Source organism: Triplophysa rosa, linkage group LG10 (genome assembly GCF_024868665.1).
Source record: "Triplophysa rosa linkage group LG10, Trosa_1v2, whole genome shotgun sequence".
NCBI lineage: Eukaryota > Metazoa > Chordata > Actinopteri > Cypriniformes > Nemacheilidae > Triplophysa > Triplophysa rosa.
Window position 1 is genome coordinate 19,905,384 of NC_079899.1, and position 26,493 is coordinate 19,931,876.

The following is a 26,493-nucleotide window of genomic DNA, read 5'->3' on the forward strand; positions in this document are numbered from 1 at the left end:
CAGTAAATGCAAGCTGTGTACTGGATTAAATCCATATTGTCTAAATCTGTTAAAGTGTGAATCTCACAAGGCCTAGGAATAATGCTGATTTCAGGCGTGCTGGCCACAGTCATACATCAGTTCACGAGATCAGTCTTTAAGCTCACATGATGCTGTGCTGGCACACTGTGTCACACAAAAATAAAAATCCTGTGCTATTATCAAACATTCCCTGTGCAAATGGATTTAATTCTACTCGGAAAAATGGAAACCAATTCTTTAGTAGCTGACTGATTTTTCAGATTTGCTTTTTAATGAAGAAGGCAAAAAATATCATCGGATAGAAATCTGTCTGATTTAATTCTAGTCCGATTTAAATTCTAGAGCTTAATTCTAGTCCATAGCATTGTTAGCCTAAAATTCTAATGAGTGCAATGCAAAAAATATATTTAACTTGGTACTTTTATAAAAAGTATTGATACATTGTAATTACTTTTTCAAGCCTAACACAGAATAGTTGTTCATCTATTTTACTCATTTTTACTGTGTTTACTGTATTTGTTTGAATCATATCATTCTTTGTTTCGTTCCCTTTAGGTCTGTCAACACGTGTGTAACTCGAGGCATTTGAATCAAGATGCAAACCATCCAGACGATAGAGACACAGCTACCCATCCTGCGAGAGCGTTTCCACTCCTCCCCTTTCAGAGAGAGACGTACGGAGAGGAGAAAAAGCAGCCTCACAAATCTCATCAGAAGACAACAGCAACAGTTATTTCACCAGCAGCAACACTCAGACTTACATCAGCACCAGTCCTCACGCTCACAGGGTCGCCCTGCACATGCTCAGTTAAGCCGCTCTTCCAGCAGCCCGTTATGCGACCTGACAGAGCGAACAGATGACAGAGAGGGAGAGATCGGGAGGCAGGGGGAGCTGTCTCTCCGGCAGTCCTCGGGCGCAGCGTCACAGCTCACATCATCGCAGCTGCTGCTTTCCTCTGTGGAGAGAGAGAGAGATGGATTAGAGAGAGTGGGGGAGAAGAGAGAGAAGCTGAGAGAAGGGGAGAAGAGAGAGAAGCTGAGAGAAGGGGAAAGTCTATCCGAACACACACGTTCCCAACATGGCCTGATCGCTAAAGGTGTGCGCCTTCTGAGGACCATGGGAAATCAAGAGGCCAAACAGAAGAAGTCTGGGGATGAAGGTGCTGGGGCGAGCGGCGAGGAGCATGAACACCCCAAGAAGATTAGGAAGTCCCATAGCAAAGCCAGCAAATTATCAAGCGACTCAAGCAAGAAGAAATCCAAATCAGAAGGCTCTAAAGGTTCAGTGTTTTCCAACATCCGCATCCGAACGGGGCTGTCCCGGAAAGGGTTATCCAAAGAGGAAGAGCTGGATGCTGGGATTAGGATTAACAATGCTGATTCCAATGGCAGCAATAATGGTGGCATATCGGGGGATGAGCTGGAGGGTCTGACTTCTGACAGTAAGCTCGATCGAAAGCAACTCACGGCCGAAAGCAGGCAGTCGACTCTAGACACGACGGAAGATGAAGTCGAAAGAGAGACGGAGGGCTCAGGGTCGGATACGGACCTCTACAGCTTTCACTCGGCAGCCGAGACTCAAGATCTGCTGTCGGATATCCAGAGAACCATCAGTCAGCAACATCAGATGAGAAGTATCACCGGGAACCCGAGTTGTGGTGATGGGGAGAAGGGACAGGTAGGGTCAAAGGGTCAGGATGAGGTCACAGATGGTCCTGTTAGTGGAGCTGGAGAGATGGTTTCTTTTATGAGTGAACTAGAGAGTGTAGAAAACTTTAAACGTAGTGGAGATACTGATGGAGATGTATTTATTAAAGTGGAATCTAGTGGACAGAAAACTGATATTACAAATAAACAAAACATGCCGGATACTATCACCAAGACATGTAGCACACAAGACATCACAGCTGTTTGCAAATCAACCAGTAACTATAGTTTTCAGGATACCACGGCAACAACCACCTCCTACGAGAGTGCAGAGGATATTTTTGAGAGTTCGTTACTGTCTTTGCCACTCGAAGACTGTCGCTATGGTAACAGCACCCTGACCCAAAGCCTAGAGGTTGGCCTAAATTCATCCGCCAGCATTCGGCTTGATGTCCCCCAGTTCAACCCTATGTCAAACACCATGCAACAGAAGAGCATTAGTAGTGTGGAGCTGAACATCGAACCGTGTGAAGATGATGAAGAAGAGCGAGAGAAGATCATCCTGAGAAGACGGAAAAGCAGCGCTGCATCTTTCACACAGTGGTCATCTGAGAGTTTTTTGGGCCCTGGGTCACAACCTCGCAGAACATCCAGTACAAACCTTGGGGTTAAACCATATCCCACAATACAGACCTCGTATGTTAAGACGACCACCAGACAGCTCACCTCACCATGCACCACTCCTTCACCCAGCCCGATGTGCCCTCGCAGGGTCGGATTAGAGTTATGCTTAGGTCAGGGGTCACACAAAGCTGGCAGCTGGAGAGCACGGAGACAGAGGTCCTGCAGCATTGCAGGGCCGGTGGGTTGTCATGACGAATGGGATGAAGCTATCCACAGTCGGTCAGAATTTATAGAAAGAGGCTTTCAGACTATCGGACCCAGGAAAACATCAACAATCTTTCCAGATGTGTTTGCAGGTGAGGATGATTCTTATTTTGCTTTTTTGGTACAAGGTAATAAATGCAGTATGAAAGAGATTGAATGAGAAGATTCTTAAACGTTTTTCCTGAGGAAACAAACGTGATAATCTAATTTCTGAGGAGATCTCAAACTGTGCTCAGATCTGGCAAGATTCTTAAGTTTTTCATGTGTCTTTGCTTAATATTGTACAATGATGATACTTTGGAAGGCAACCTACTGTACTTGACATATTCATGTTTAAATTTTCAAAACCTTGATTCCAAACCCTGGACGACAAAACCAGTCATTAGTAGCATGGGTATATTTGTAGCAACAGCCAACAATACATTGTATAGGTCAAAATTATCGATTTTTTGTTTTATGCCAAAAATCATTAGGTTATTAAGTGAAGATCATGTTCCATGAAGATATTTAGTTAATTTCCTACCGTAAATATATCAAAACCAGATTTTTTTTGTGAGTGGATGCAGCAAAATCGCAAATGAAAATGGCCAGAATTTTTCTCCGTAGCATCGGCCTGCTACAGTGCCTCTGATGGACTTTAAAGGCGATTTTCTCAATATTTAGATTTTTTGTATCCTCAGATTTCAGATTTTCAAATACTTGTATCTCGGCCAAATATTGTCCTATCCTAACAAACCATACATCAATGAAACCTTATTGACCCTTATGAAATGGTTTTGAGGTTTGATCTCTGGCTCTTAGTAATATTACTTCTATGAAGGTGCCATGACTTACAATGGAGATCATTCCCACTTTTCTTTTTCTGTCCTATGTTCTGTTTCGTTGTTCCCAAGGTTCCGTGTGCAGTGAAGTCAAAATACATCAGATCTGGCTCTCAAATATGCAAACACACACAAACACAATCCTACAGAAACGCAATCTGACACACTTTGGCTACTGGCTCATTGAATCTGAATTCCACAGGAAGTCACTCATACACACACAAACACACAATGTTCTCCACGCTGCTCTTGACAAACCATTCATGAAAGTGGAACTAGGACAGATCAGATAGAACAAAGAAAGATAAAATGAGATTTGGGTTAAAAAAATTCATGTTTTGCACACAGTCATATGGTCATCTTAAATATGATGACTAGCAATCTTGTAGCCACTTGATTTGATAGCTTTTTAGTTTGCTCAGTCGACAATATATGATTCAAAGGAAATAAAGTAACAGAAAAACAAGAGTCATGTTTTGTAGAATTTTTTATGTTTATTGATGCGGCACAGTCTCTCTTCTAGAGTGATGGAGGACTTTGGGGTGAGGTATTGAGTTTGTGTCTACCTGATAAATGAGAGAATGGAAGTTTATGTGTACATTTGTTTTAGTTTATGCCAGTTAATAATGCACACACATGCACTTCAGTTTACAGTAATGGCTTTACTTAATTTCAGATATAACTATAAATCTTGGCTCTCTATTTCAAATAATTTTCACACTCTATTTGTTTCTGGTTTAAAGCTACAGTTCTAGAAGTAGTGACATTTCAGTTGTTGTATGTTGAAATGTTTGTGTCAACGTATGTGTCTGGATACTGTAAATAGCACATTTTTCATGTTAAAGCAGTTGTATACCAATGCATACTGATCTGATCTCCCATATTGTTTTGAATTTATACTCTTTAAAAAAGGTCCTTCGTGGTTCCATAGAAGAACCGTTTTTCCATAAAAATCTTTCGGTTGCAGGTTCTTTGTCATGACAAGAAGGTTCTTTAGACTATAAAAGTAAGAAATGATTCTTATAAGAACATTTGAGTGAATAGTTCTTCCAACATTGCTGTGAAGAACCTTTTGTAGCACATTTTTTTAAATGTAGGTCTTTTTTCTTTTACAGGTCGCTCGCTGTTGGAGAGGTGTCTTATGCAGTGGGGTTGTACTGAAGGTGACAGTGGCGCACAGGAAGTTGAGAGGTTCTGTTCCCGTATTTTGCATCTAGGAATTTTACAGCCCTTCAGTGACTGCCTCAGGGAGCCGCACGCAGGAAGTGATGTCACAGACAAGCCCACTTTTCATGTATGGATAAGAAATTTATAATTTTTTTAATAATAAATTTAAAACTCCAAACTAACGCGTTTGTGGAAAAGTGGAATGTCCCTTTAACACTGTGAATTGTCTTTTGATATACAGTATGTGCACTCTTGTTGCCAATATAGTATGCCACACGTTGGCATATGAATTAATACTGGACATATGACCCACTTTAACTGACAGTTGAATGATGAATCATGTATTGCAAGCCACCTCGGGACTCTTATACAAATGAGTCCAGTGAGTCTTTTCAGGCTATCGACCATTGGCTTCTGACCAGTTTTATAAAATGAAAGATTATGTTAGAGTACTCTTCTTGGAATAACATTAAAATAGAAAAAAATAGTTTCGCATAAAATGAAAATAGTCATTTTCGTGCAAGAATGTCAACGTTTTTGATGATTATTTTGATGATTATGATTATATATAAAGACAAGTGTTTTGGTGAAGCGAGTCAGTTCCGTGATCCAGTTAATAGAATAAGGAAGAGGCATAAAAGCTGTTGATGAGTGTTACTAAAAAAGTGCCAAATTTCACACATTCTATAACACTTTGTCGAACAACCCACAGAGTCAATTCTGTCTGAGCAGATGTGAGATGATCTCAGCGGGATAACTTTGTATGTGATAGCTGTGTGATACAGAGGAAAAGATCCACATAATGCACGTGAAAGAGTGACATTTTCAGAGATATGAGATAGATTTGCGGAAAGTTGCAAATATGCGATAGTTGGTTTTGTCTAGCTGGGTCGAAATATACATTTTGTCTCATGACTGATCTGTAATGTTGTCATGATTCTGTGCTTGGCCAGCCTACTGCATGTGACCTGCACTTTTTATGAACTGATCTCTCTCTCTCTCTCTCTCTCTCTCTCTCATTCTTGTTATCCTTTGGCTCCGCCTGCCAAAGCAGATTTGTGTCTGGACAGATAAACATTTAGCACACACTTGCCCTTCCCTCTTTCTGTGTCATAACTACACACACTTTTTAACCCATTTAAGCATTGATGTTAATGTGTGGCATGTGTTTATAGACCATGTCTCACACACATTCACAAACATTTATGAATATGTGTGCCCGAACAGTGCTTATACACACTCAACTGAACACATCTGCATGCATAAGCCATCTGCTGACCAGGTTACATAAGATGGGTCACATGCCCTGTGTTGTATTCATCTCTTTAGCTCATTCTGTTAAACATATTCATCAGGCGATCACAGGCTTCAGTGATATGGCGAGTCGGGCTGAAAGCCAAATAGACCATACGATCTCTTAATGACAGTGAAAATTAGACCTCTTCATCTTATTGTGTGATAATGTAAATGAGGTGGGCTGTTTTAATGATTATCTACTGAAGAACTGTGCATTTCTCATCAGGCAGCATTTACAAAGTTGAATGAAGAAATATATCTTTCTTTTGTAGCAGTTGCCACAAATATTGTATATTTTAGAGTTCCATTATTTTATTTATCAGTAAACCTTTATTTAACATGAAATATATTAAGTAAATTAGCCATCGTTTTAGAGGTGTTTGTTATTCTGAAGATAATAGTAGATATTTATCAGAAGATCTCCTTGTGCTCCGCATTAACACACAGTGCTGCAGTGACTAAAATAACAGCACAATAATGCTGTTGTCCTAAGACACTGTGGAACATGACTTAACACTGTGATTTCATTGGCTGTGATTTCAGGAGGGGAGCATTGTGATAACATTCACATCAATACTCTCACTATCGCTTCACATCGTCTGTTACAACAGACAGTTGCGTAAGGGACAGTCTGCTTCGTGTGGGGGTGTTGATGACCCCGGCTGGGTTTAAGACATGGCTTCCTAAATCATGCCATTTGACATAAAATTTATTTGAGATTATATACAGTATATAATATATATTTTATTACCTGAAGTGGAACAATAATTTGTACCCAAATGTTTATTTATTTTTTTATATTTTATTTATGTGCTGTATTTGCCTATACATAATTTTTAATGAATTAAATAGTTTTATTTATTTATTTATATTATTATTTATGTATTTACATATACATAATATAAATAATAAAAATATTTATGTATCAATCAAAAATTGTTAAAGGAGTAGTTCGCCCCAAAATTACATTTCTGTCATAATTTACTCCCCCAGTGGTGTAACTTTGTTTTGAAAAGTGGTGGGGACAAAAACAATACTTTAATAAATTGTTTCTGTAATAGGCCTAACTCGTTGGGAATATTTAACATACAAAGCGGGCGGTCTGTCCATTGGCTACTCTGCTTTTTGACTCTAGCTCTTCAAAATTCTTGCAAGCTGTGGGGAAACTCTTCATTTGGGGAAGGTCACTTGGCTGTTGGGGTGCATTACACTTAAAAACAGTTTAATCCTATGACTAAAAATGTCACTTGTTCATTGGTTTACGCGTTTTAGATGTTAATGGCCCCTAAACAATACACACCTTCTGCAAGCATTTCTTAATTTCTTCCAAAAAGTGGTGGGGACATGTCCCACCTGTCACACCCACAAAGGACTCACCCTCTTGACATTACAAACCTACTTGACTTTCTTTCTCCTGCAGAACACAAAAGAAGGTATTTTGAAGAATGTTGGTAACAGAAAACCTTTGGTCCCCATTGACTTGCATTGGTTTTCTGTCCATACAATAGAAGTGAATGGGGACCAACAGTTTCTGATAGAATAGTTTACTTCTATTGTGTTTTGCAAAAGAAAGAAAGTCAAACAGGTTTAAAATGTCAAGAGGGTGAGTAAATGATGACAGAATTTCTATTTTGAGGTAAACTATTCCTTTAACTAACAAAGGTTAATGAATCCAGTAAAATATATGTTTCCCATTGCAAGTTCATGTTAGTGTAACCGGTCCTACTCGCTCCGCGCGGGCCTCGAACCGGCTTTGGTCAGGATTGGAGACGGGCGCTCTAACGAGGAGGCTAAAGACCGCAGCAGACGAGCGTCTCTGTTGGTCGGTGAGTGAGGTTTACCTTGCACAGCACTCTCTCGCTGGCCTCCGTTACATTAGCATTAACTAATGCTAATGAATATGACAATATTGTAAACGGAAGGGGAAATCATGCACTGAATGGTGTACTCCAGAGACCCATATAAAAATGCAAAAAAAACGGTCTGTTCCTCTAAGCCAACAGCCATGTTTTTAACAGAAACATGCATGTTTATCAGGGCAACAGATATTTTTCATAATTGAAAAATTGGTTTGAGTGGACAGCCTTGCCAACAGCCTTTCATTTAGAATATCTGAACATGCTGGCAGTGTCAGCAAGACAAATGTCACATATTATGTTTCAGTACTTGCCAGTGGCATTAAAAAGCTGTGCTTCTCCAGTATACCATCAGAGGTCGTCCTTTACACAGTGCTGCCACAAAACCTTACAATGTTTCTTGCTGCCTACATGGAATGTTAAGGGAATAGGGGTCTATTTTTAGATACAGTTTAAACACATTGTACTGTTTTTATGCCTTGATCAGCTCTTTTAATGCCAACTCTCTTTTTTCTCTTTTTATACAGGCAGAGCAGCTGTATACCTGGGCTCCAGTGGGTCACAATGAGATCAGAACACCTAGGCGATTGCAAACACTGTGGCCTCCAGCCTCTTCCGTAGCACAGGTGTGGAAATGTCAGTTTATAAGGATACTAATAATACTGTCTTGATTATATCCCCACTAGAAATATAAGTTTGTGTGTGCTTTTTGATTGTGCTGCCTCTGATCTATCTTCACATATCTCCCATCTGGAAACAACAATATCCTCTTAACCACCTCATAAGCTGTACGTCTCTTTAGTGTTGCTAGGAAACCCTCTGTAAACAGCATCCTGATGGCATCTTTTTACCCCAAACTAAACATCTGTCCAGCAGACGTAGTGCATGTCATTCCTTTTTAAGATTCATCATGTTAAGCTCTGATAAATGACTGCTTGTTTTACCGCAGTTAAACCACGCTCACATTACAAGTTTGTTATTCATTTATGAATATTGTGTAACAATAAATGGGATTTATAATGATTTTCAATAGGGATATGGCTTTACTGCCCTCTGGTGGTTTTGTCCATGATGAAATCTTTACAGAAAATGGCCTTTTACTGAAATAAGTGTAAACGCACTTAACACATAGCACACACTGCTACACATGTGACCGTATCAAGTTTCGTGAAGCGACGTCTTTTGGCTCCTAGAATTCCCGAGGCCTAGAGTTCTGGAGCCAAAACTCTCCAAACATCTTTCTGCCTGGCTGAAGAAGAGGATTTTGTGAATGAAAGCGTCTCCCATCTCAGTCTGACAGGGTCCTCAGCGTGCGTAACCAGATTCCATGTGTGTGATATGTTCTCCTTAACCCACCCCCCCAACCAGTCACACACACCCACACATGCTCTTTGAAGCCGTTTGAAGCCGTGTAATAGAAAGGGTAAAACATTCCCTCCTCATTCCCAGAGACTCTGCGGCTCGCCTTTTAGGAGTCCTAAGAGACGACTTCTGGAGTCTAGACTCGTTGGACTTCCTTGACCCGCAATGTTGTGTGTGTGCATGTGTGACTCTGTGGTGTTTGCGTGTGAACCGAGTGCATCTCTTATGTGTTGTGTTAATTTTTATACGTTGTCTGTGGTAGCTCATTCATTTCCTTGGCCTCGTTCTCTGGCCCTCATCCGGGAAGCAGCGCTACGTTTTGCCGATCAGCCAAAGTGCTTTAATTGACTTGTGGGATGCCACATGCGTGCCTGGCCCGTGTTATTAGGAAACGCAGACCCTTACTCACAAACACACACACACATACCATTCCTCAGAAAAGTGAGTCAAGTCTCCGAGGAGAAACTAACATCCGCTAAAACAAGGCATTAACTCATGGCGGTGCAGCCGTATGTAACGTTAACTTGACAGGAGGTGTCTGTGTTTTTCATTCTATGCTGCTGGTTTTTTTTAAGGATGTAAAATCTTTGCTCTACGCAGGATGGATCCACGGGGCAATCTGGGGTCGTTCCGGAAGGGAGCTCTGTTTCCATTCAGGAGCTTGAGAGAACGATTGAAGAATTACTTGCGGAAATATCGGATGTGGAAAAACAGAATAAACTTTTGGACAGCGCAAAGTTTGGAACAAGGGATGGACAAGTGGCTGGTTTTAATCAGACTATTAAACATTCGCAAAATAAAGTAAATGAACAACAAGTTTTCAAGCATGCAAAAGCCATTCAGACCTCGCCAGTCGAGGAAGCCTTCAAATCTCCTTTATTGCCTTTATTAGACCAATCACAGACTCCCAAATTAAGTGACAGTGCTGCTTCGCCAATGGAATCGCCATATGTCTGTAGCTGCCAAAGAACCAAACAGGAAGTCCCTCCCTTTGTACCTCAACTGCTTCCTGTTGATTCAATTGCAATATCAGCTACACAACCTTCAGCATCAGGTGTATCGATACCTCCTCCCCCGCCTCCAGCCCCACTCCCAGGTATGCCTCCGCCCCCTCCTCCTACACTTTCAGGTATGGCTCCACCCCCTCCTCCTCCACTCCCAGGTATTGCTCCACCCCCTCCTCCACCACTCCCAGGTATGGCTCCGCCACTCCCAGGTATGACTCCACCCCCACCTCCTGGCTGTGGACCTCCACCTCCTCCTCCTGGTTTTGGGCCCCCTCCACCCTTCATGGGATTGATGCCACCGGGCATGGCTCAAGAGTCTGCCCCCCTGAAGGCTGTCATTGAGCCTCCACAACCCATGAAACCACTCTACTGGACCAGGATACAGCTGCATAACAAAAAGTAATCATATGCCTCATTGATTGAATGCTAGACGTATTTGCAGTGTGTATGTTGAATGTTGGCTTCATTTAAATTCAGCTCAGGCTTTATTATGATCACACCAGTGGGGATCGGTGCCTCCTCTTCAGGGGAAGCAGGAATAAAATATACGTGTTCAGCGCTTCACGTGAACCTATGTGCATCACGCATCATGTCAAAATACGTGCCGCCTGCAGACGCGTCGAAAGGGTTTATGATAAAAGAGACGCTCGCGTTCAGAAGACATTGCGTTAACACTTAACTCTGATTACACATGAGACTAAGCGAGTATCTAGCAAACGCGAGCGTCTCTTTTATTAAAAACCCTTTCGACGCGTCTGCAGCAGGCACGTATTTTGACATGACGCGACACACACATGACGGGCTAAATACATGTTTTGCCGAGTTTAGCATTACTGCTTCCCCTGAAGAGGAGTCACGGATCGCCACTGGATCGCACATATAAAAACGGAAACAAATACTCTTATATTTTTCTTTTATTTTCCTCCCATAGGGATGCCAGAAGTGCTTTGGTTTGGGAAAACGTTAAAGAGCCGTTGGTTGACTTTGACGAATTTGTGGAGCTGTTTGCCAAAAGCGCAGTGAAGGAGAAGAAGAAGCCCATTTCGGACACCATAACAAAATCAAAGGCAAAACAGGTGGGTGGACTTTAAAACACCCGTATGAGTGCTCTTGCTCAATGGGGTATAGGACATAGGTGGGTTGTGCCTCAGTGTTTGCGACCATCATTACACCTGCAATATTTTTTTAATGTTTTTTTTACTAATATGCAAAAAGGAAGTTGACTACAAATAACTGGCAATATCAATGTTGTTTCTACAGTAGCCTTAAAAGGACAAACTGCTCTACAGAGCACATTTCGTAAATACGTTATGTCCTTAGTCAAATAAATGAAAATGTGACGACGTCTTAGTTCTGTGCAGCCACCGTAGTGCTTCAAGGGGTAGGGGTGAAGTGAACCATTGGTTGCAATTCACAACCTCACCACTAGATGCTGCTAAATTTCATACACTGAACCTTTAATATAAATTATACAATATTAATGTAATAGTGTTGGTCACTTGTCGATATGCCTCCTCATTTCTGCCACCTCACGTTCACGACCCCCTCTCGTCCCCGGGCTCCAGACAGCATACTTGCCCCTTTCAACAGCCCTGGCGTTGTTCTCACCACACTGAAAGATTTAACACTGAATTCACACGCACGGCTCGTGAATCAGTGCTTTACACACATTTAGAAAATGTTAAATAATTTCCTACTTAATGTTCCCTCAACCAAATTGTGAGAATCTTGAAACCGTTAACCATCAGAACGAACGAAGGCTACCACATCTAAGGAAAATTTTCGTCTCTCTCTCTATTTCTGATACTGGTGTAAAAATTAGTCACTGGTGAGAGTTTTGCGGTTTCTTTTGTTTGGTGTGAGTCTGGACAGATTTCTGATAACAGCACACAACAACAACCGCCGTGCAGCATCCGCACAGAACATCATAAAATTTAATGAATGTTTTACATTTTTGCGAGTCTTGTGACATCACTTTCCTAAGATTGTTTAATAAAAGGGACATGATATGAAAATGCAAATCATTTAGTTCCAGCATATACATGAAAATACAATACCATCACCACATACTTTTCGTGAAGGGGAACAGCGGGTATTAATTTAGCTATTGTTATCCAAAAATAGAATTAATAGCGAGCTGGATGTTTTGGCATGTAAATTTGGACAATTTTGCTTGCTCTCGTTCTCTCTTTCTGTGGTCTATAAGATCTGAGGAATAGGGGTGGGGGGGCTGTATTGAGTTAAAACCCACAACCCTCAATCCACCAGCCAACCCAGCGTCTCCAGTCAGCCTAGTGTGGTCATGCCACACTTAATGTTTGTCTATAAGAGAGAAACAGCGAGAGTGTGCATGTATTAGATATCTTCTGCAATATTAAGAGACAAAAATGTGCTGTCGGCCTACCATGTCTATGTACACATCAATCACAATCCAATCTGGTGATGATATTAAACAACATGTATCCTAGTTACATCTGATGTCTCATATAACGATGTTCGTTTTATGAATATGATTAATTTTATGACCCATTGCGGTAGTTATCTAGTCTTAGCTGTTATTTGCTATATGACCGCTAAACCGCTCACACTAAAGCAAAATCCACATGTTCCCACCGTGACACTGTTAAAGTATGGAATCAATTGTCATTGGTCGGCGAGAGGCATTTTTCCCATGCAGCGTCTGGTTTGAGATCCAACTCGTCGCAGGCATGAGCGTGTTTCCCACATCATTAATGTAGCGCACCACTCCGCAGTCGCGCTGTATTTAGCGGTCGCGAGTCCCGTGGAGATAATGAGAGCCAGCAGATTTCTGATGATCACACTGGGCCCGGCATCACACGCTTTCAAGTGGGGTCTGTACTAGAAGGTTTTCATGGCTTCGAATTCTTTCCAGCAATCAAAATTAGCATGTCATTACCGGGTGGTAATGACAGAAGATATGCCTGCGATGGCCCTTAGCGGAGCATGTGTTCTTACAGAAGTGCACGTGTTAATGAACAGATGACACGGAAAAAGGTGGTTGAGATTTTTGATGCTAAGATTTGTGGGGAATTCTGACAAAAATAACAGCAGGTTATCTGAGATTAAGATAGCTGAGCTGGAAAATTGAGAAATAGGGAGAGCAGATGGTCCAGGTCTAAAGGCCTATTCACACCATGAGCGATAACTTTAAAGTTAAAAAAAATCTCTCCCTCTAAATTTAGTAGAATAGCAACGTCCACACCATAAGTGGAATGATATAGTTGGGATCACTCTCAGATCAGAACCTTAACTGGTTCTGACTGGAAGATTTTGCAACGGACTGGATTATCTAAATATTGATGATTTGGTTGAGGGATGTAGAACATGTGAGTAGCCTCCCATCAACTGGTCAGTGTTACTGTTAATATATTAAATAATTTTAAATATATTTAAAAATATATAGAATGATCATTGTTAATATACTACAATGTCTTGAATGATACATTAAGAATTGCTGCTTTTCATGTATTGAAAAATTCAAGCTCTTGGTTCCAATATACAGTATGGAAATGTATTAATTAATATATTGCGTTATATTTTCCAATATATTCCCAGTATATTTTGTTTTCCAGAAAACCCTTTCTCTTAGTCCTTTCACTTCTATGCAAAGTATCCTAAAAAACAATGTCAAATGTAAAATCACTTAAGACCAGCATGGGCTCTTTGGTGGAGTTGGTTCACCAATGTTGTTTTGCTAATTGAGACGTCTTGTAGGTACATAAGCACACCATGTTTGAGACAATCTGTCCTGTTCTTTACATGACTTTTCAACTTTAGGCCCATAACACTTTCCTGAGATCCAAGTTACTGTAGCTTTAATGTTTGAGTATGTGGCTTGTATAATATTTTGGGTCTGTAATTGTGGTATTATATTGTAGCCTGTGAAAAGGAGAGAACTCCAGGAATGTGTTCTTTTCTAAACTGAAATGCCACTGAATTGAATACACAGTTAAAATTAATACTCTGTATAAAAGGGACATTCATGAATACATACACCCAAAAGATTTGCAAATGCCTGGCTATCTAAAAGTGTCCAAATCTAACTCTGTTTAATTTGACCAGACAGGTCTGTTATTTGCATAATAACTGAAGTGTTCTTTGGCAGAGAGAGAAAAATGGAAAAAGCGAAGGTTTTTATTTGTGGGTGCTATGCATAGAAGAATGAGTGTCAGATATCTTCATAATACCATATGAGGAAACTTGTACATTCGCTTTGTTTTTGGCTTCCTTATTAGGCCAAAGTACCTCAGTATGCTATTAAATTTATGAGTTCAGCCAAGATGAAACAGTATGTTTATATATTTTTGTCGTCTGCAGTAATATTCTCCTTTAAATAAATGAGAAATCTATGTTTTTTCCTAGAATGAAGTGGCCATTGTTTTACCCTGGTAATAAAATACACTCCCACACCTCTCTTTCTCTCTGTATATCTTTCTCTCACTCTCTTTATGTCTCTTTCTCAGGTTGTCAAGCTACTAAGTAACAAACGTTCCCAGGCAGTAGGGATTCTGATGTCCAGTCTTCATTTAGATATGAAGGACATCCAGAACGGTGAGTGACTCACAGGATGTCCTGTACTGTATGTCCAAATGGCCATTTTTGATAAGCCATATAAGTAACAAAGACCGCTCATGTATTCAGATTCACTTTGTTTTCGAGCACATCTTACTTATTTACAGAGATGCAATATAATATACATAACTATGTCTTCAGAGGTGTATAAAGACCTTACAAGCGTTATGTTTTTATTACCTTAGAATGAGCTATTTCTATCTACTTATAAAACGGTCAGTTCTGGTCCTTGATTCTGATTGGCTGAGCGGAGTTCTAAGCCGTTATAAAATACCTCAATATATAACGGCTGACCGCACCACATAGCCTAAATGTCATTTTATTTACTTTATTTTATGAAACCTTGCTAAGCATATGGAATAACCGTTTTATAAAAGCAATAAGCCCCGCGAAGCAGTGGGTTACAGTGCATTTAATAACAGCTACGGGGTTTTAGGCACTCCGCTTCGCGTCGTGCCACAACGCCCTTAGCTGTTATAAAATGCACTGTAACCCACTGCTTCTTGGGGCTTATTGCTTTAATATACCATGGGTCACCTTACATGGAATTCGCCATGTTGTTTCTACAGTAGCCCTAAATGTACAAACTGCTCTACAGAGCACGTTCCATAAATACAAAGCAAAACGTGATGACATCTTAGTCCTGTGTCAGCCACCGTAGTGCTTCGAAAGGGAGGGATGGAGTGAGCCGTTGGTTGCAATTCGCAACCTCACCACTACATGCCGCTAAATTTCATACACTGGACCTTTAAAGAGCTGATTGACACTTCACTCCTTAAAGAATCCCTTCATCTGTGTTTATGGTTTTGTTTATGTGACCCATTTATAACCGTTGTCCACCTTGTTCCTCACCACTTCTAATAGCCCATGAGTCCTCACAATACCGTGAAACTTTTCTGTACTTGTAAATGTTACCCCAGCTCCTGCTCAGCCTCCTGTCAGCACGTGACCTCGCTCAGGGGTCAAATGTGATGTCACAGCCAATTACGAGTCATTATTTGCCTCTGTTTATACACTCACTGATTGTGTTTGAAAGCTGGGAGCGAGAGGAGGTGGTCTTGGAGTTCAAGAGTAGGTTGAGATAGATCTTAATGGACATAGTGATTAAGAATGCATCATCATTCCATCATTCCTGTGCTGTTTTTCAGTTCTTTTACCATAGTTTCTACTCACCCACCCCCCCTCACCCCCCCACTTTGGTCTATGTACTCGGTGTTATTCTTCTCTGCTGAAGATATTTCCCCGTTTGTCTCTGGCGTCTTTTTCTCTCTAATTTCTCTCTCTCTATCCCCCTGTCATCACCGCATCTACTCATTCTTCCTCTGGAATCGACTATAAAGGAAATGATGCCATTACTTTTCTTCACATGTTTGGGATTGTTAGTCCCATCTCTCCTCGTCCAGACCGGTCCAAAACTCTTGATTGTGGAGTTGGAGGTCACTGATCTGAGTTCATCTCTAGAAGAGAGTATAGCAGTGAATGAGCCTAACACTGATACTGTATTTTGTATTGGGAAAAGCAGAAGAATCGTTTTGCAGGCTGGATTGTTTCACACACAAATCTTCATATTGTTTGCGCAAATCTTTTATCCCTGTCTCATCTATCTCTACAGGCCTGTGCATTTGTTTTTTCAATTTATTTCAAGTCCAGTGAATGAAAAAACAAACCTGAAAGACACAGTGGAATCTGAACATGTGTATAGTTCTCCAGTCTTTCCGTTAGATATACAAATAAAGACAAATGAATCATAAATAAAGGAGAGAAACCATTATTTCAGTTTCGTGTTATATATATCGAAGTGCCATATTTTTATCATCTGATACTGTACCATCACTATTCAATTTTACATTTCTGTATTTTTTATGGGTATTTTAAATTTGGACAAGGTACAGTAGTGGCCAAAAGTCATCTCAAGTATACTTGTACAGTATTTCCTTTGAATGTCCCTTAGATTAGATTAAAGGTCCAGTGTATGAAATTTAGTGGTGAGTTTGCGAATTGCAATCCACAGCTCACTCCACCCCTCCCTTTCAAAGCACTATGGTGGTTGACACAGACAAAGATGTGGTCACATTTTCGCTTCTTTGCTGAAGGAGATAAAGTATTTACGAAAACACGATCTGTAGAGTTGTTTGTCCGTTTAGGGCTACTATAGAAACAACATGGTGAATTCCTTGCAAGTTGACCTGCGGTGTATGTAGATAGAAATAGCTCATTCTAAGGTAATAAAAATATAACGCTTCTGTCAGGGTGGCAGGAGAAGAACCCAGACGCAGGCAGCAGTGCAAACAACGAATAACTTTAATAATGTAAAACAAAACCACGATGGGGAGTAAACAGGACTGCAACTAAAATATAAACAAGAAACAAAAGACTTCCCATGGGGCAAAACAAGAAACCAAAACACGACAACAAATCCAACAAGGGGTGTAATCCAACAAGGCATGGTAGCAGGGTAACATACACACGAGCTTGTATGCAAGCAGTACAAAACGAATCCGCACAGGACAGAAAACACAAGGGCATTAAATAGGGAGACTAACAAAGGATGATTAACAAGGGACAGGTGTTGGGAATGAAACACTAATCGAAGGCTAAACGAGGAAACGAGAGGGGTGGGGCCAAAGACGAGACCGGAGAGAGCACATGTTTATGACAAAACCAACAATAACATGCCTCTCTCCACACAAAACATGAGGCTCTGTCATGATCCTGCCACTAGACCAAAACAGACATGACATGATGAGGCAGAATCATGACAGCTTCATTATGTAAGGTTTTTATGCACCTCTGAATATGTATAATATATTGCGTTTCTGTCAATAGATCCTCCAAAAAATTACACACAGCACCTTTAAATCATCAGAATACGAGCTGGTAAATATGATACAACATTGACAACTTTTTAAAAGTGTTTTTTGTCCCAAACCAGCGTATCAAGGATATGGGCTTTATTTAAAATACCAAAACATGTAATGCATCTTTGATGAAATATTTGAATAAATAGCGAAGATATTAATAATTATCCAAAGTTGAACATCACTTTTGGCCACTACTGTCAAAAAGTAATAATTTGCTGTAAACCTTTTTTCGCAGTAAACCTTTGTACTTTTTGTTAGTGCAGAGGTCGTATAAATATGTATTTTAGTATAAATAAGTGTTTTCTTTAGCCACGTCACATTTTTAATCATATGTTGCTTTTAGAACCATCAGCAGACAAATTCTGTTTTCTTTTAGTCACATTTTTTTCATGCGTAATTTCCCTGCAGTAACGGACAATCTTTTGCAACAATAATCCTTTGTTAAATTCTACTTTTCTTCCACCATTTTATTGAATCAGCAAGGCTGGATGCAGTTTTTAAAAACCACAACACATTATGTGAATGGATACCTAATATTATATGCGCACACACATCCTCAGTTAGCCTTTAAACTGGCTGCATTTGAAGAAGTTTTTACTGGCTCTTTGAGACTTTATGGGCTCCTTGTCCATGTTTTATTCAGCTCAGTACCCACAATTCTGCGCTGGTTGGGTCTTATTGGATCTCAGTGCAATTCCACCCATTGGGGAAGCCAATATGTTTGGCCAGAGTAAACCACCAAATAGAAACAAACTTTTTTTTTCTGGCAGTGCTATTTACCCAGAATCAATACATTCCCCAACATCACGCATGGCCATGCTGACCTGGATCAAGCCCTTTGAGGAAATAGTGAAGAATGTTGTGAGTTGGTTTAATTGCAGAGTTTAAAGGTTCATCCAAAGTTATTAGGTTTTTTTGTTGCGGTTCGAGTGTACGCTGTCATGTTTGTCTGCCTCTGCTCCCGGTTTAATCTTATGAATTTTAGTATTGATCCGGTTTTTACGCGGCATTAATATTTCAGAGTAATCACTTTCTGGGTGATTCATCTGCCAGCCTACCTCTGGTGAGGTTTGATGCTTGCTTGCATTTGGATGGATGCGTGGTGGCCTGGGATCGACCGTTCTCAGCTGAATGGTTTGTGCTGGATGCGGTGGGAGTTTGAGCGATCTGTCCCCTGCCTTTCTCCTGCTGAATCATCGGCTTGCCTGAGGTGAGGCTCAACGCTGCTGCCTGTGTTTGGATGGACTTGCATCGGCCCGGCATCTAACTGCTCTCGTCTGGATGGTCTTTTGTCGATTGCGGGGTGAGCTGAACGATCTGCCGCCTGCTCATCTGTTTGTCTTTCTATGAATACATCGGTCCACCTCACCTCGGGTGAAGCTCGGCACCTGGTGCCTTGTATCTTGTGTGGATGGATTGGACTTGCGATGGCCTGGGCTCGACTACGTTTGACTGGAAACTGTGTGTTTATTCACGGGTGTACTGACACACTTGGACCTTTTGTTCACTGCCCTAGAATGTCACATCTGCTTTAGTGCATTTAGCCTTCTTTACCTTCGACTTTTGGATCTTATATTTGCCTAATTATGACTCTTTTTTTATTCATCTTCTGATCTGTATAATCTGAACTGATCATATCCTCTTCCTGCGAACATATATAATTACTGTGCTTCACTGGAAATTCTGCGCCGTCCTCGTTATGTCCACCAAGGATCTCAACGCCGTGTCAGTAAAGGTGTGCAGTTTGCCTCCCTGAATTTGTATGCCTCATTGAATCTTTAAGTCTGTCACAATTTGTTTTCAGCCCTACTCATAATTATAACCAATATATAATACTCACTGGATTTGGTGTTGTCATATGGTCTCCATATAACAAATTTTAAAGGGATTGATGCTGCCTTTTCAGACCATTTGCCAATCGTGTTTGAATTTGTTTGTGACTTTCCCTCCTCCACATGCTCTCAGTTTGTAAATTACTCTCGTTTCATCCAACCTTCTACTGCTAGTCTATTTTCAGAGCACTATCAAGCAGATATTGTGGGTGCTGCCTTCTTTGACAAATTAAACACTGAAGAGATGGTTGAGGTCTATGGGTTTTAGATCTCTGCCCAGTACGGAAACTGCATTGTTGAAGGTTAGCAATGACCTTTTGCAAGTTCTTGATTTTGGTTCATATGCAATGCTAGTTTTGTTAGACTTGAGCGCTACATTCGACACAATTGATCATAGTATTCTATTACATCGGTTGGAAAAGGTGGTGGGTATTCAGGGTGTTTCTTAGCAGTGACTTGCCTCTTACCTCAAAGATAGAACCTTCTCAGTGAGCATTGGGAAGTTTTCTTCTTCGTCGGTTCCCTTGTCATGTGGTGTTCTCCAAGGGTCCATTTTAGGCCCTCTCCTTTTTTCACTCTATATGCTGCCCCTGGGTGCCATTTTTAAGAAATATAAGATCTCGTACCACTGCTACGCTTACGATACACAATTCTATCTTCCAGACTGTATCTGACTGTAGTGACTCGCTTGCTGGCTGTTTTGAGGAGATAAAATGCTGTATTGATGATAATTTTTTGCAATTAAATGAAAGCAAAAGTGAAGTTCTGATTTTAGGCCATCCTAGGTCTACATCTGTTTTTAATTCTCTCTCTGAGAGTGTTCAACCTCGTGTAAGAAATATCGGGGTCACATTTGATTCGTTATTAAACTTTGAGAAGCAAATTAGTACAGTAGTTAAGGGCAGTTTCTTCCATTTGAGATCAATCGCTAAATTAAAACAGTTTCTGTCCCATAAAGATTTGGAGACGGTAATCCATGCTCTCATAACATCACGCTTGGACTGCTGTAACTCCCTTTATTGTGGTCTCCCTCAAACTGCGATCTCTCGCCTGCAAATTATCCAAAATGCTGCAGCTAGGCTTACTGGGACAAAACAGAGGGATCACATCTTTCTAATTCTGGCGTCTTTACACTGGGTTCCTGTTCAGTTCAGAATTTATTTTAAAATTTCTGTTTTTGTGTATAAGGCTTTATCCGGCCTGGCACCAAAATACATTGGTGACCTTCTAATTCCCTACTCTCCTCTGAGAGCACTTAGGTCTAGTAATCAATTTCTCTTAACTGTCCCTCGCTGTCGCTGTAAAACCAAGGGTGGTCGGGCCTTCTCAGTTGCAGCTTCTAAACTTTGGAATAGTTTGCCTGTAAACGTGAGGTTTGCTCCTTCACTAGCTGGTTTTAAATCCCTTCTTAAATCTTATTTTTTTCTTTAGCTTTTGATTCAAATTTATTGTTTAGGGCTTTATTTTACTACGTTTTGATTGTATTTTATTTGTTGTGCTTATTGTTATATGAGGTTTGCTTTTGATTGGTGATTTGTTGTACAGCACTTTGGCTTTAGAAATAAATTTTGACTTGACTTGACTTGACCCAGACAAAAGAGAAGAAAAGGATTAGAGGAGGAGACAACATTTCTTTTTTTTGTGCTTTTTTAATTTTTCTTAATACACATAAATCAGCCATCAAGTCTAATGATGCAAAAGACAATGTGTGCTTTTTTAAGACTCGCACCCGCCTTTTTGACTCCTTTTGAATAGGTTCAAGCCTTTATTCAGGATCAGACCCCAAACCCTCCCATAATTTGCATCCTGATCTAAACCTGTGTGCTCAAGCCACTGGATCTGAAGTAACTCCTCGGTGTATTTACACTGAATCGCTCCCTTTGTGTGAGCGATCTCATTTTCCCTCAGCTGGTTTTCATAAGATCTCACATCCTGAGAACCTCGCAAGCTGAAAACAGTCCTGCGTGGCCGACTACATCATGGGCAACTCATGCACAAATGCACTTGATGACAAGTCTTTGATTCTGCTCATAATAGTCTCTGTGTTTCACAGTCAGCTCAGTGTTTATGTGTGCGTAAGGATGGATTTATCAGCGAGTGACGCCGACCCCCTCCGGTTGATTTGTTTGTTAGTTTTCTCCAATGACTCAGACTCACACTTGTTCTGAAGTGCCGTCTGTTTGGATCCTGGAGGCTGTAGGGCATTGTTTTGTGGACCCTTTTTGGATCATGGTAGTGATTGCAATGAATGCTATGAGAAACTATGCTCTAACATGAAACCTTCATTTAGCCAAACGTTGTAAAAACGTTGTTTAAATGTTAATGCTGTTTAGAAAGCATAATCCAGTTTAGGAATTGTAAACATGGTAGAATTTACCGTATTTTTTTGTCTGTTTGTGAACGAAAGATAGTAATTATGTAAGATTGGCATGAAGATAACATCGTAAACCTGTAGTTTTCTGTGTAATAAGTATTGTTTGGTTAACAACGTCAATTAAGTGATTTAATACAGATATTTAAAATTAAAAGTACTCAAAAGTAAAAGAATTTCACATAATTATAGTCATTTTGGGTGTAAAATGCATACTTTATTTGATTATTATATAAATTTGCTATTCTACTATTGTAAGGAATCTCCTACAGAAGATGGAATTGAATGCCTTTTTGTGAGCATCACACCGAGAAAGCACAGACTACGTGTCTGGACATCAGTAGACCCATTCTTTATGTAAAGATTTTGTTTTGCAGGTATTCAAATGATGTTGTTTGTATATGTGGTGGTTGGGGATGTGTATTTGTTGTAATGTTGTTGTCAGGTTGATGACAGGTTAAATAACCAGGTCATGGAGTATGCATTTTCTGTAGCTCTCACTCTCTCCCTCACTCGCTCTCTCTCTCTCTCTCTCTCTCTCTCTCTCCTTTAAACTGTTTTTGATAACTTTCCCATAACAGAAGTAAAACTGGCTGTCTCTCTTTAATATATCTGTGTTTTCACCAGATACGGATGTTTTTGTTATTCTGTCTTGTGTGGTTTCTGGAACACTCCAATAATCAATTTCTCAATTCCCCAAATGAGTGAACGGCATAATAGCTCTATTTAGCGGAAGAAAAAGTGTCCAGTCTAGCCAGCTCGATAACGGCTTTGATAGAGACGCAAATGCTTTTATTATGTTGAAACAATTTGGAAAAATAAATGTTTTGTGCTGAGTAAACACATTTTGATCGTTAGATTACATAATTTAACAAACCCAGTTTTTTAAACAATTGAAAGTAGTTTAACATTACCCTATTGTGCGTTTTCATCTACCAGATGAGTTTTTTATTGATTTTGTTTGCTATTTTCATTGTTTAATGTGCTGGTAACTGAAAGTTTGTACAACTATTACTACTATGTCCTATATTTTACATAATACAGTATATGGACTAATATATAAGTGCCTATTAAACGGTTTGGGAATGTGCTTATTCTTGTGCTGTCAGGCAGTAGTCGTTGTTATCATAACATTTTCCCTAACATTGTTATGCTCATTTCATATAGACATGCAGCATTAGTTTTCTCATTGGCTTCTGACAGATAATCTTTTTTTCTTCGTCTCTGACAGCCATCTTGAACATGGACTGCTCGGTGGTGGATCTGGAAACACTCCAGGCTCTGTATGAAAACGTAAGTCCTCACCCCATGACAGGGCGTGACGGTGTACCTCGGTAGGCTTGATGAATCCTGACATCCCTTCCGTGGATTCCACAAATGATCTTTCATCATATAATTACACTTTCGAACCTCCCAGAACTGGACAGGAACGCGAACAGACCCTGAGATCTTGGAGCTGTGCCTTAATACGGTCCACTCCAAAGGAGAGCTGCGGAAATGTGTGTTAAATACCAAAACAAACACGCGGGCCACAAACACCACTGGAATGAGTAAGGTTTACCATGGAGCCAGGGTGCCTGTCACTGTCTGACAGAGCGAGAGAAGAGAGAAAGAGAGAGAGAAAGAGAGAAAGAGAGAGCAACATAAGTGTATCAAGACAAACATGGAACTTTAGACAGACAGAGCTGAAGTTTTTCCCTCAAAAAATGAAAGCTGAATAGTTCAGAAACTCTGATCCGTCGTGCTTCTGTTATGTAACTTATTGGCAACTGCAAAATGCGCCACTTTAACTTTAGCACGAGAGCATAAATCAAACCCACAGTACTCCTTCTTGGAAGACTTAACTTCTCTTTTACGATTGGTTATTATCAAATACTGATTTTCTTTTATTGCACTATAAGTGTATATGTGCACTGATGACGAGTTTGCAAACCAAGATTGCCCTGTGCCTCGAAGCAGCGGTCGTAAATCTAGCTGTCAGTAGGAGAAATGCTTTACACACTTTTTGCTTGCGAGTGTGTGTGCTGTACATCATTATGAGATAAAGACAGGGTGTTGTGGCCACGGATCATCTTGAGACGCCACATCTTTCCTCGCACGTTCACACACACATCCCCGATCATTATGTCAACACCGTACATATGCGTGTGGGCACATTTATTGTCATTTTGCACACTGTGCCATTTTAAACATTCCATTTAGAGCAATATTTCACCCAAACATGAAAACTCTGTCATTGAGGCATACGGGTATTATTGCATACCCGTATGTCTTTTTGTGTCTTTTTTAAGTATTGTTACACGACTCTTGTCATATAATGACAGTCTTATGTTCTTGTTTTGTGCTTTCTGACAGTCCCTGATTGGAACCCTCACTGTTATAGCAAAAGCTGCATAACAATTTTTCACATTTCTCAAATTAAAAAAGAAAACTGCACTGATTTGGAATATATTTGCATTCTGTCCATTTTTCTGTGGGTTTTTTTCCCCATCGATATAATGTAATGTCAGTATTTAGTATCTTATATCGCATATTAACAGGGTGTGTCTAAAAAAATATGCACCAGTAAAACTATATTTCCCACCTATTTTTCTCCCACACACTTTTTTTGTCCTGTCCTGCTGAAAACTATTTTCCTTCCATCAATCCCCCCCAACCCTTCCCGCCGTAGCTCGAGGCAGTGCTGTTGAGTTTAGATGTTGAGGTTGTTTCTCTTTAGTGTGCGAGACTCCACGCTGTCTCTGACTCCAACAACCAAAACCACAGAACACCCCCTCTCACACACACACACACACACACACAGTCTATCCCCCTTTCCTCTCTCCTCCTCGTTCTTTCTCGCTGTCTGAATCGTGGATCTCACTTTGTATGTGAGGCGTTTAATCAAAGGTCATAAAGTAAGGCATACAGACTCCAGAGAGCATTGTTTTTCCTCATTAGAGTTTATATCGCTATTAGATCCGTCATGGACTGTTTTATAAGAGGTGCCTGTTTTCTTAAGCTTGTTTTTAGTGTGAGACTGTTCATTTTCATCCACCTCCAGAAATAAAATGAGATTTTAACTTGATGTTTTGTTGTGTTCACAGAGGGCTCAGAAAGAAGAGATGGATCAGATTGAGAAACACGTCAAGTCTTCAAAAGACAAAGAGAATGTGAAACCTCTGGACAAACCGGAGCAGTAAGACCTTCAGTCCGCTCAGCCATAATAAAGACATGACTTGACAATTCAGATATTAAGGAATAGTTCACCTTTAAAATGAAACTTCTTTCATCATTTACTCATTTTTTGAATTTTGAACACAAAAGAAGATATTTTTAAAAATGTTGGTAACCAAAAGCCGTTGGTCCCCATTGACTTCTATTGTATGGACACCAAACCAATGCAAGTCAATGGGGACCAACGTTTTTCTGTTATCAACATTTTTCAGAATATCTTATTTTGTGTTCTGCAGAAGAAAGAAAGTCATACAGTCTATCCACAATCAAATATTTATTGTGCGCTATTTATTTCTCACTTTCTATTTCTCTGTCTGTCAGGTTTCTGCTGCAGCTCTCTGCGGTTCCTCAGTTCTCCGAGCGAGTTTTCTGTATTCTCTTCCAGTCCAGCTTTACCGAGTGTGTTTCATCAGTTCAACGCAAGCTGGAAACCCTGCTGAGAGTCTGCACGGTGAGAGATAACACAAAGCACGCCAGTCAGATGCATTTCAACTTAAGCGCTTATCTATAAAGCGGTGAAGAAAACATGTTTTACTGTATGTACGGTTCTTCTCTGTTAACAGGTTCTACAGTCAGGTCAGGGGGTTTTGCAACTACTAGGTTTGATCCTTGCTTTTGGGAACATTATGAATGGGGGAAATCGAAGCAGAGGGCAGGCGGATGGGTTTGCCCTTGAAATCCTGCCCAAGCTGAAGGATGTCAAGAGCAGTGTGAGTTAAAATAAGATCACTATAACTGGTTTAAGTTATATTTACACAATATACACTATATTTATGCTGGAACCAATGACAACAAATGGGGGATCATTTACCTTTTTCCTTAAGAATGCCGACGTTTACAAGTAGCTTGATGGTTTCGTGAATCTGATATCTAGATCATAAGCAGAGCATTGTGAACAATAACCAGTCTATAAAATTCCATACCAGATGGCTTTCTGTCTGGCCACAAATGCTTTGAGCTACACATCTAAACCAAAGCATACAGAATGTATACAACTCCAAAACATAAAAAATGATTATTCCTCTCTGTTTATTTTCATCTGCTTTCTCTTTCTTCACTGCCTCCATCAGGATCATTCTCAGAGCCTCCTGTCCTACATTGTTGCTTACTATCTGCGACACTTTGATGAGGTAGGTTCGAGAAGCTGTTTGTTTCATTGGCTCAGCCAACCTCGCTCTCCTGGGTCCTCTAATCTCTCCACCGACATTTTATTCATGGCGGCCATAAATGTGGCTTTGTTTCTCATTTCACCACTTTTATTTGTCTTTCTTTATTTGTCTTTCTTTAGCGAAGAGACAAATGGCCGCTCTGAATGAGCGGGACCCTTTGATTGCTTGATGCCGTTTTTTGGATGCAGATTAAAAGGGCTGTATTGTAAACACCGTTAGCCGGTCCAGATGTTGTCATTACAAGACCGTGTCTAAATTGACAAAGCATGATCCACAGGTTATTGATGTGCTTCTAGTGTGCAAAAAATGGAGACGGCACGCATGCACATGCGTGCCAACAGCTTCGATAACTGTTAAAATGAATTCCTTCTATTACTGTAAAGGTT

General features: G+C 40.3%; 1 protein-coding gene across 3 annotated transcripts in view; it reads left to right on the forward strand.

The window, feature by feature from the left end:
* Positions 1-591: 591 nt before the first annotated feature.
* The window catches only part of fmn2a (formin 2a), a 36,128-nt gene continuing 10,226 nt past the window's right edge, over positions 592-26,493 (forward strand). For all 3 annotated transcript variants that reach the window (XR_008963623.1, XM_057343150.1, XM_057343151.1), the window contains exons 1-11: positions 592-2,648; positions 4,493-4,671; positions 8,224-8,322; positions 9,659-10,464; positions 10,997-11,141; positions 14,550-14,637; positions 22,954-23,015; positions 24,809-24,900; positions 25,260-25,389; positions 25,502-25,648; positions 26,009-26,068. Coding sequence is in view for 2 of the 3 variants with exons in the window: in XM_057343150.1 (XP_057199133.1) it covers positions 617-2,648; positions 4,493-4,671; positions 8,224-8,322; positions 9,659-10,464; positions 10,997-11,141; positions 14,550-14,637; positions 22,954-23,015; positions 24,809-24,900; positions 25,260-25,389; positions 25,502-25,648; positions 26,009-26,068 (3,840 nt within the window). In the remaining variant the exon portion in view is untranslated. The remainder of the gene's footprint in view (positions 2,649-4,492; positions 4,672-8,223; positions 8,323-9,658; positions 10,465-10,996; positions 11,142-14,549; positions 14,638-22,953; positions 23,016-24,808; positions 24,901-25,259; positions 25,390-25,501; positions 25,649-26,008; positions 26,069-26,493) is intronic.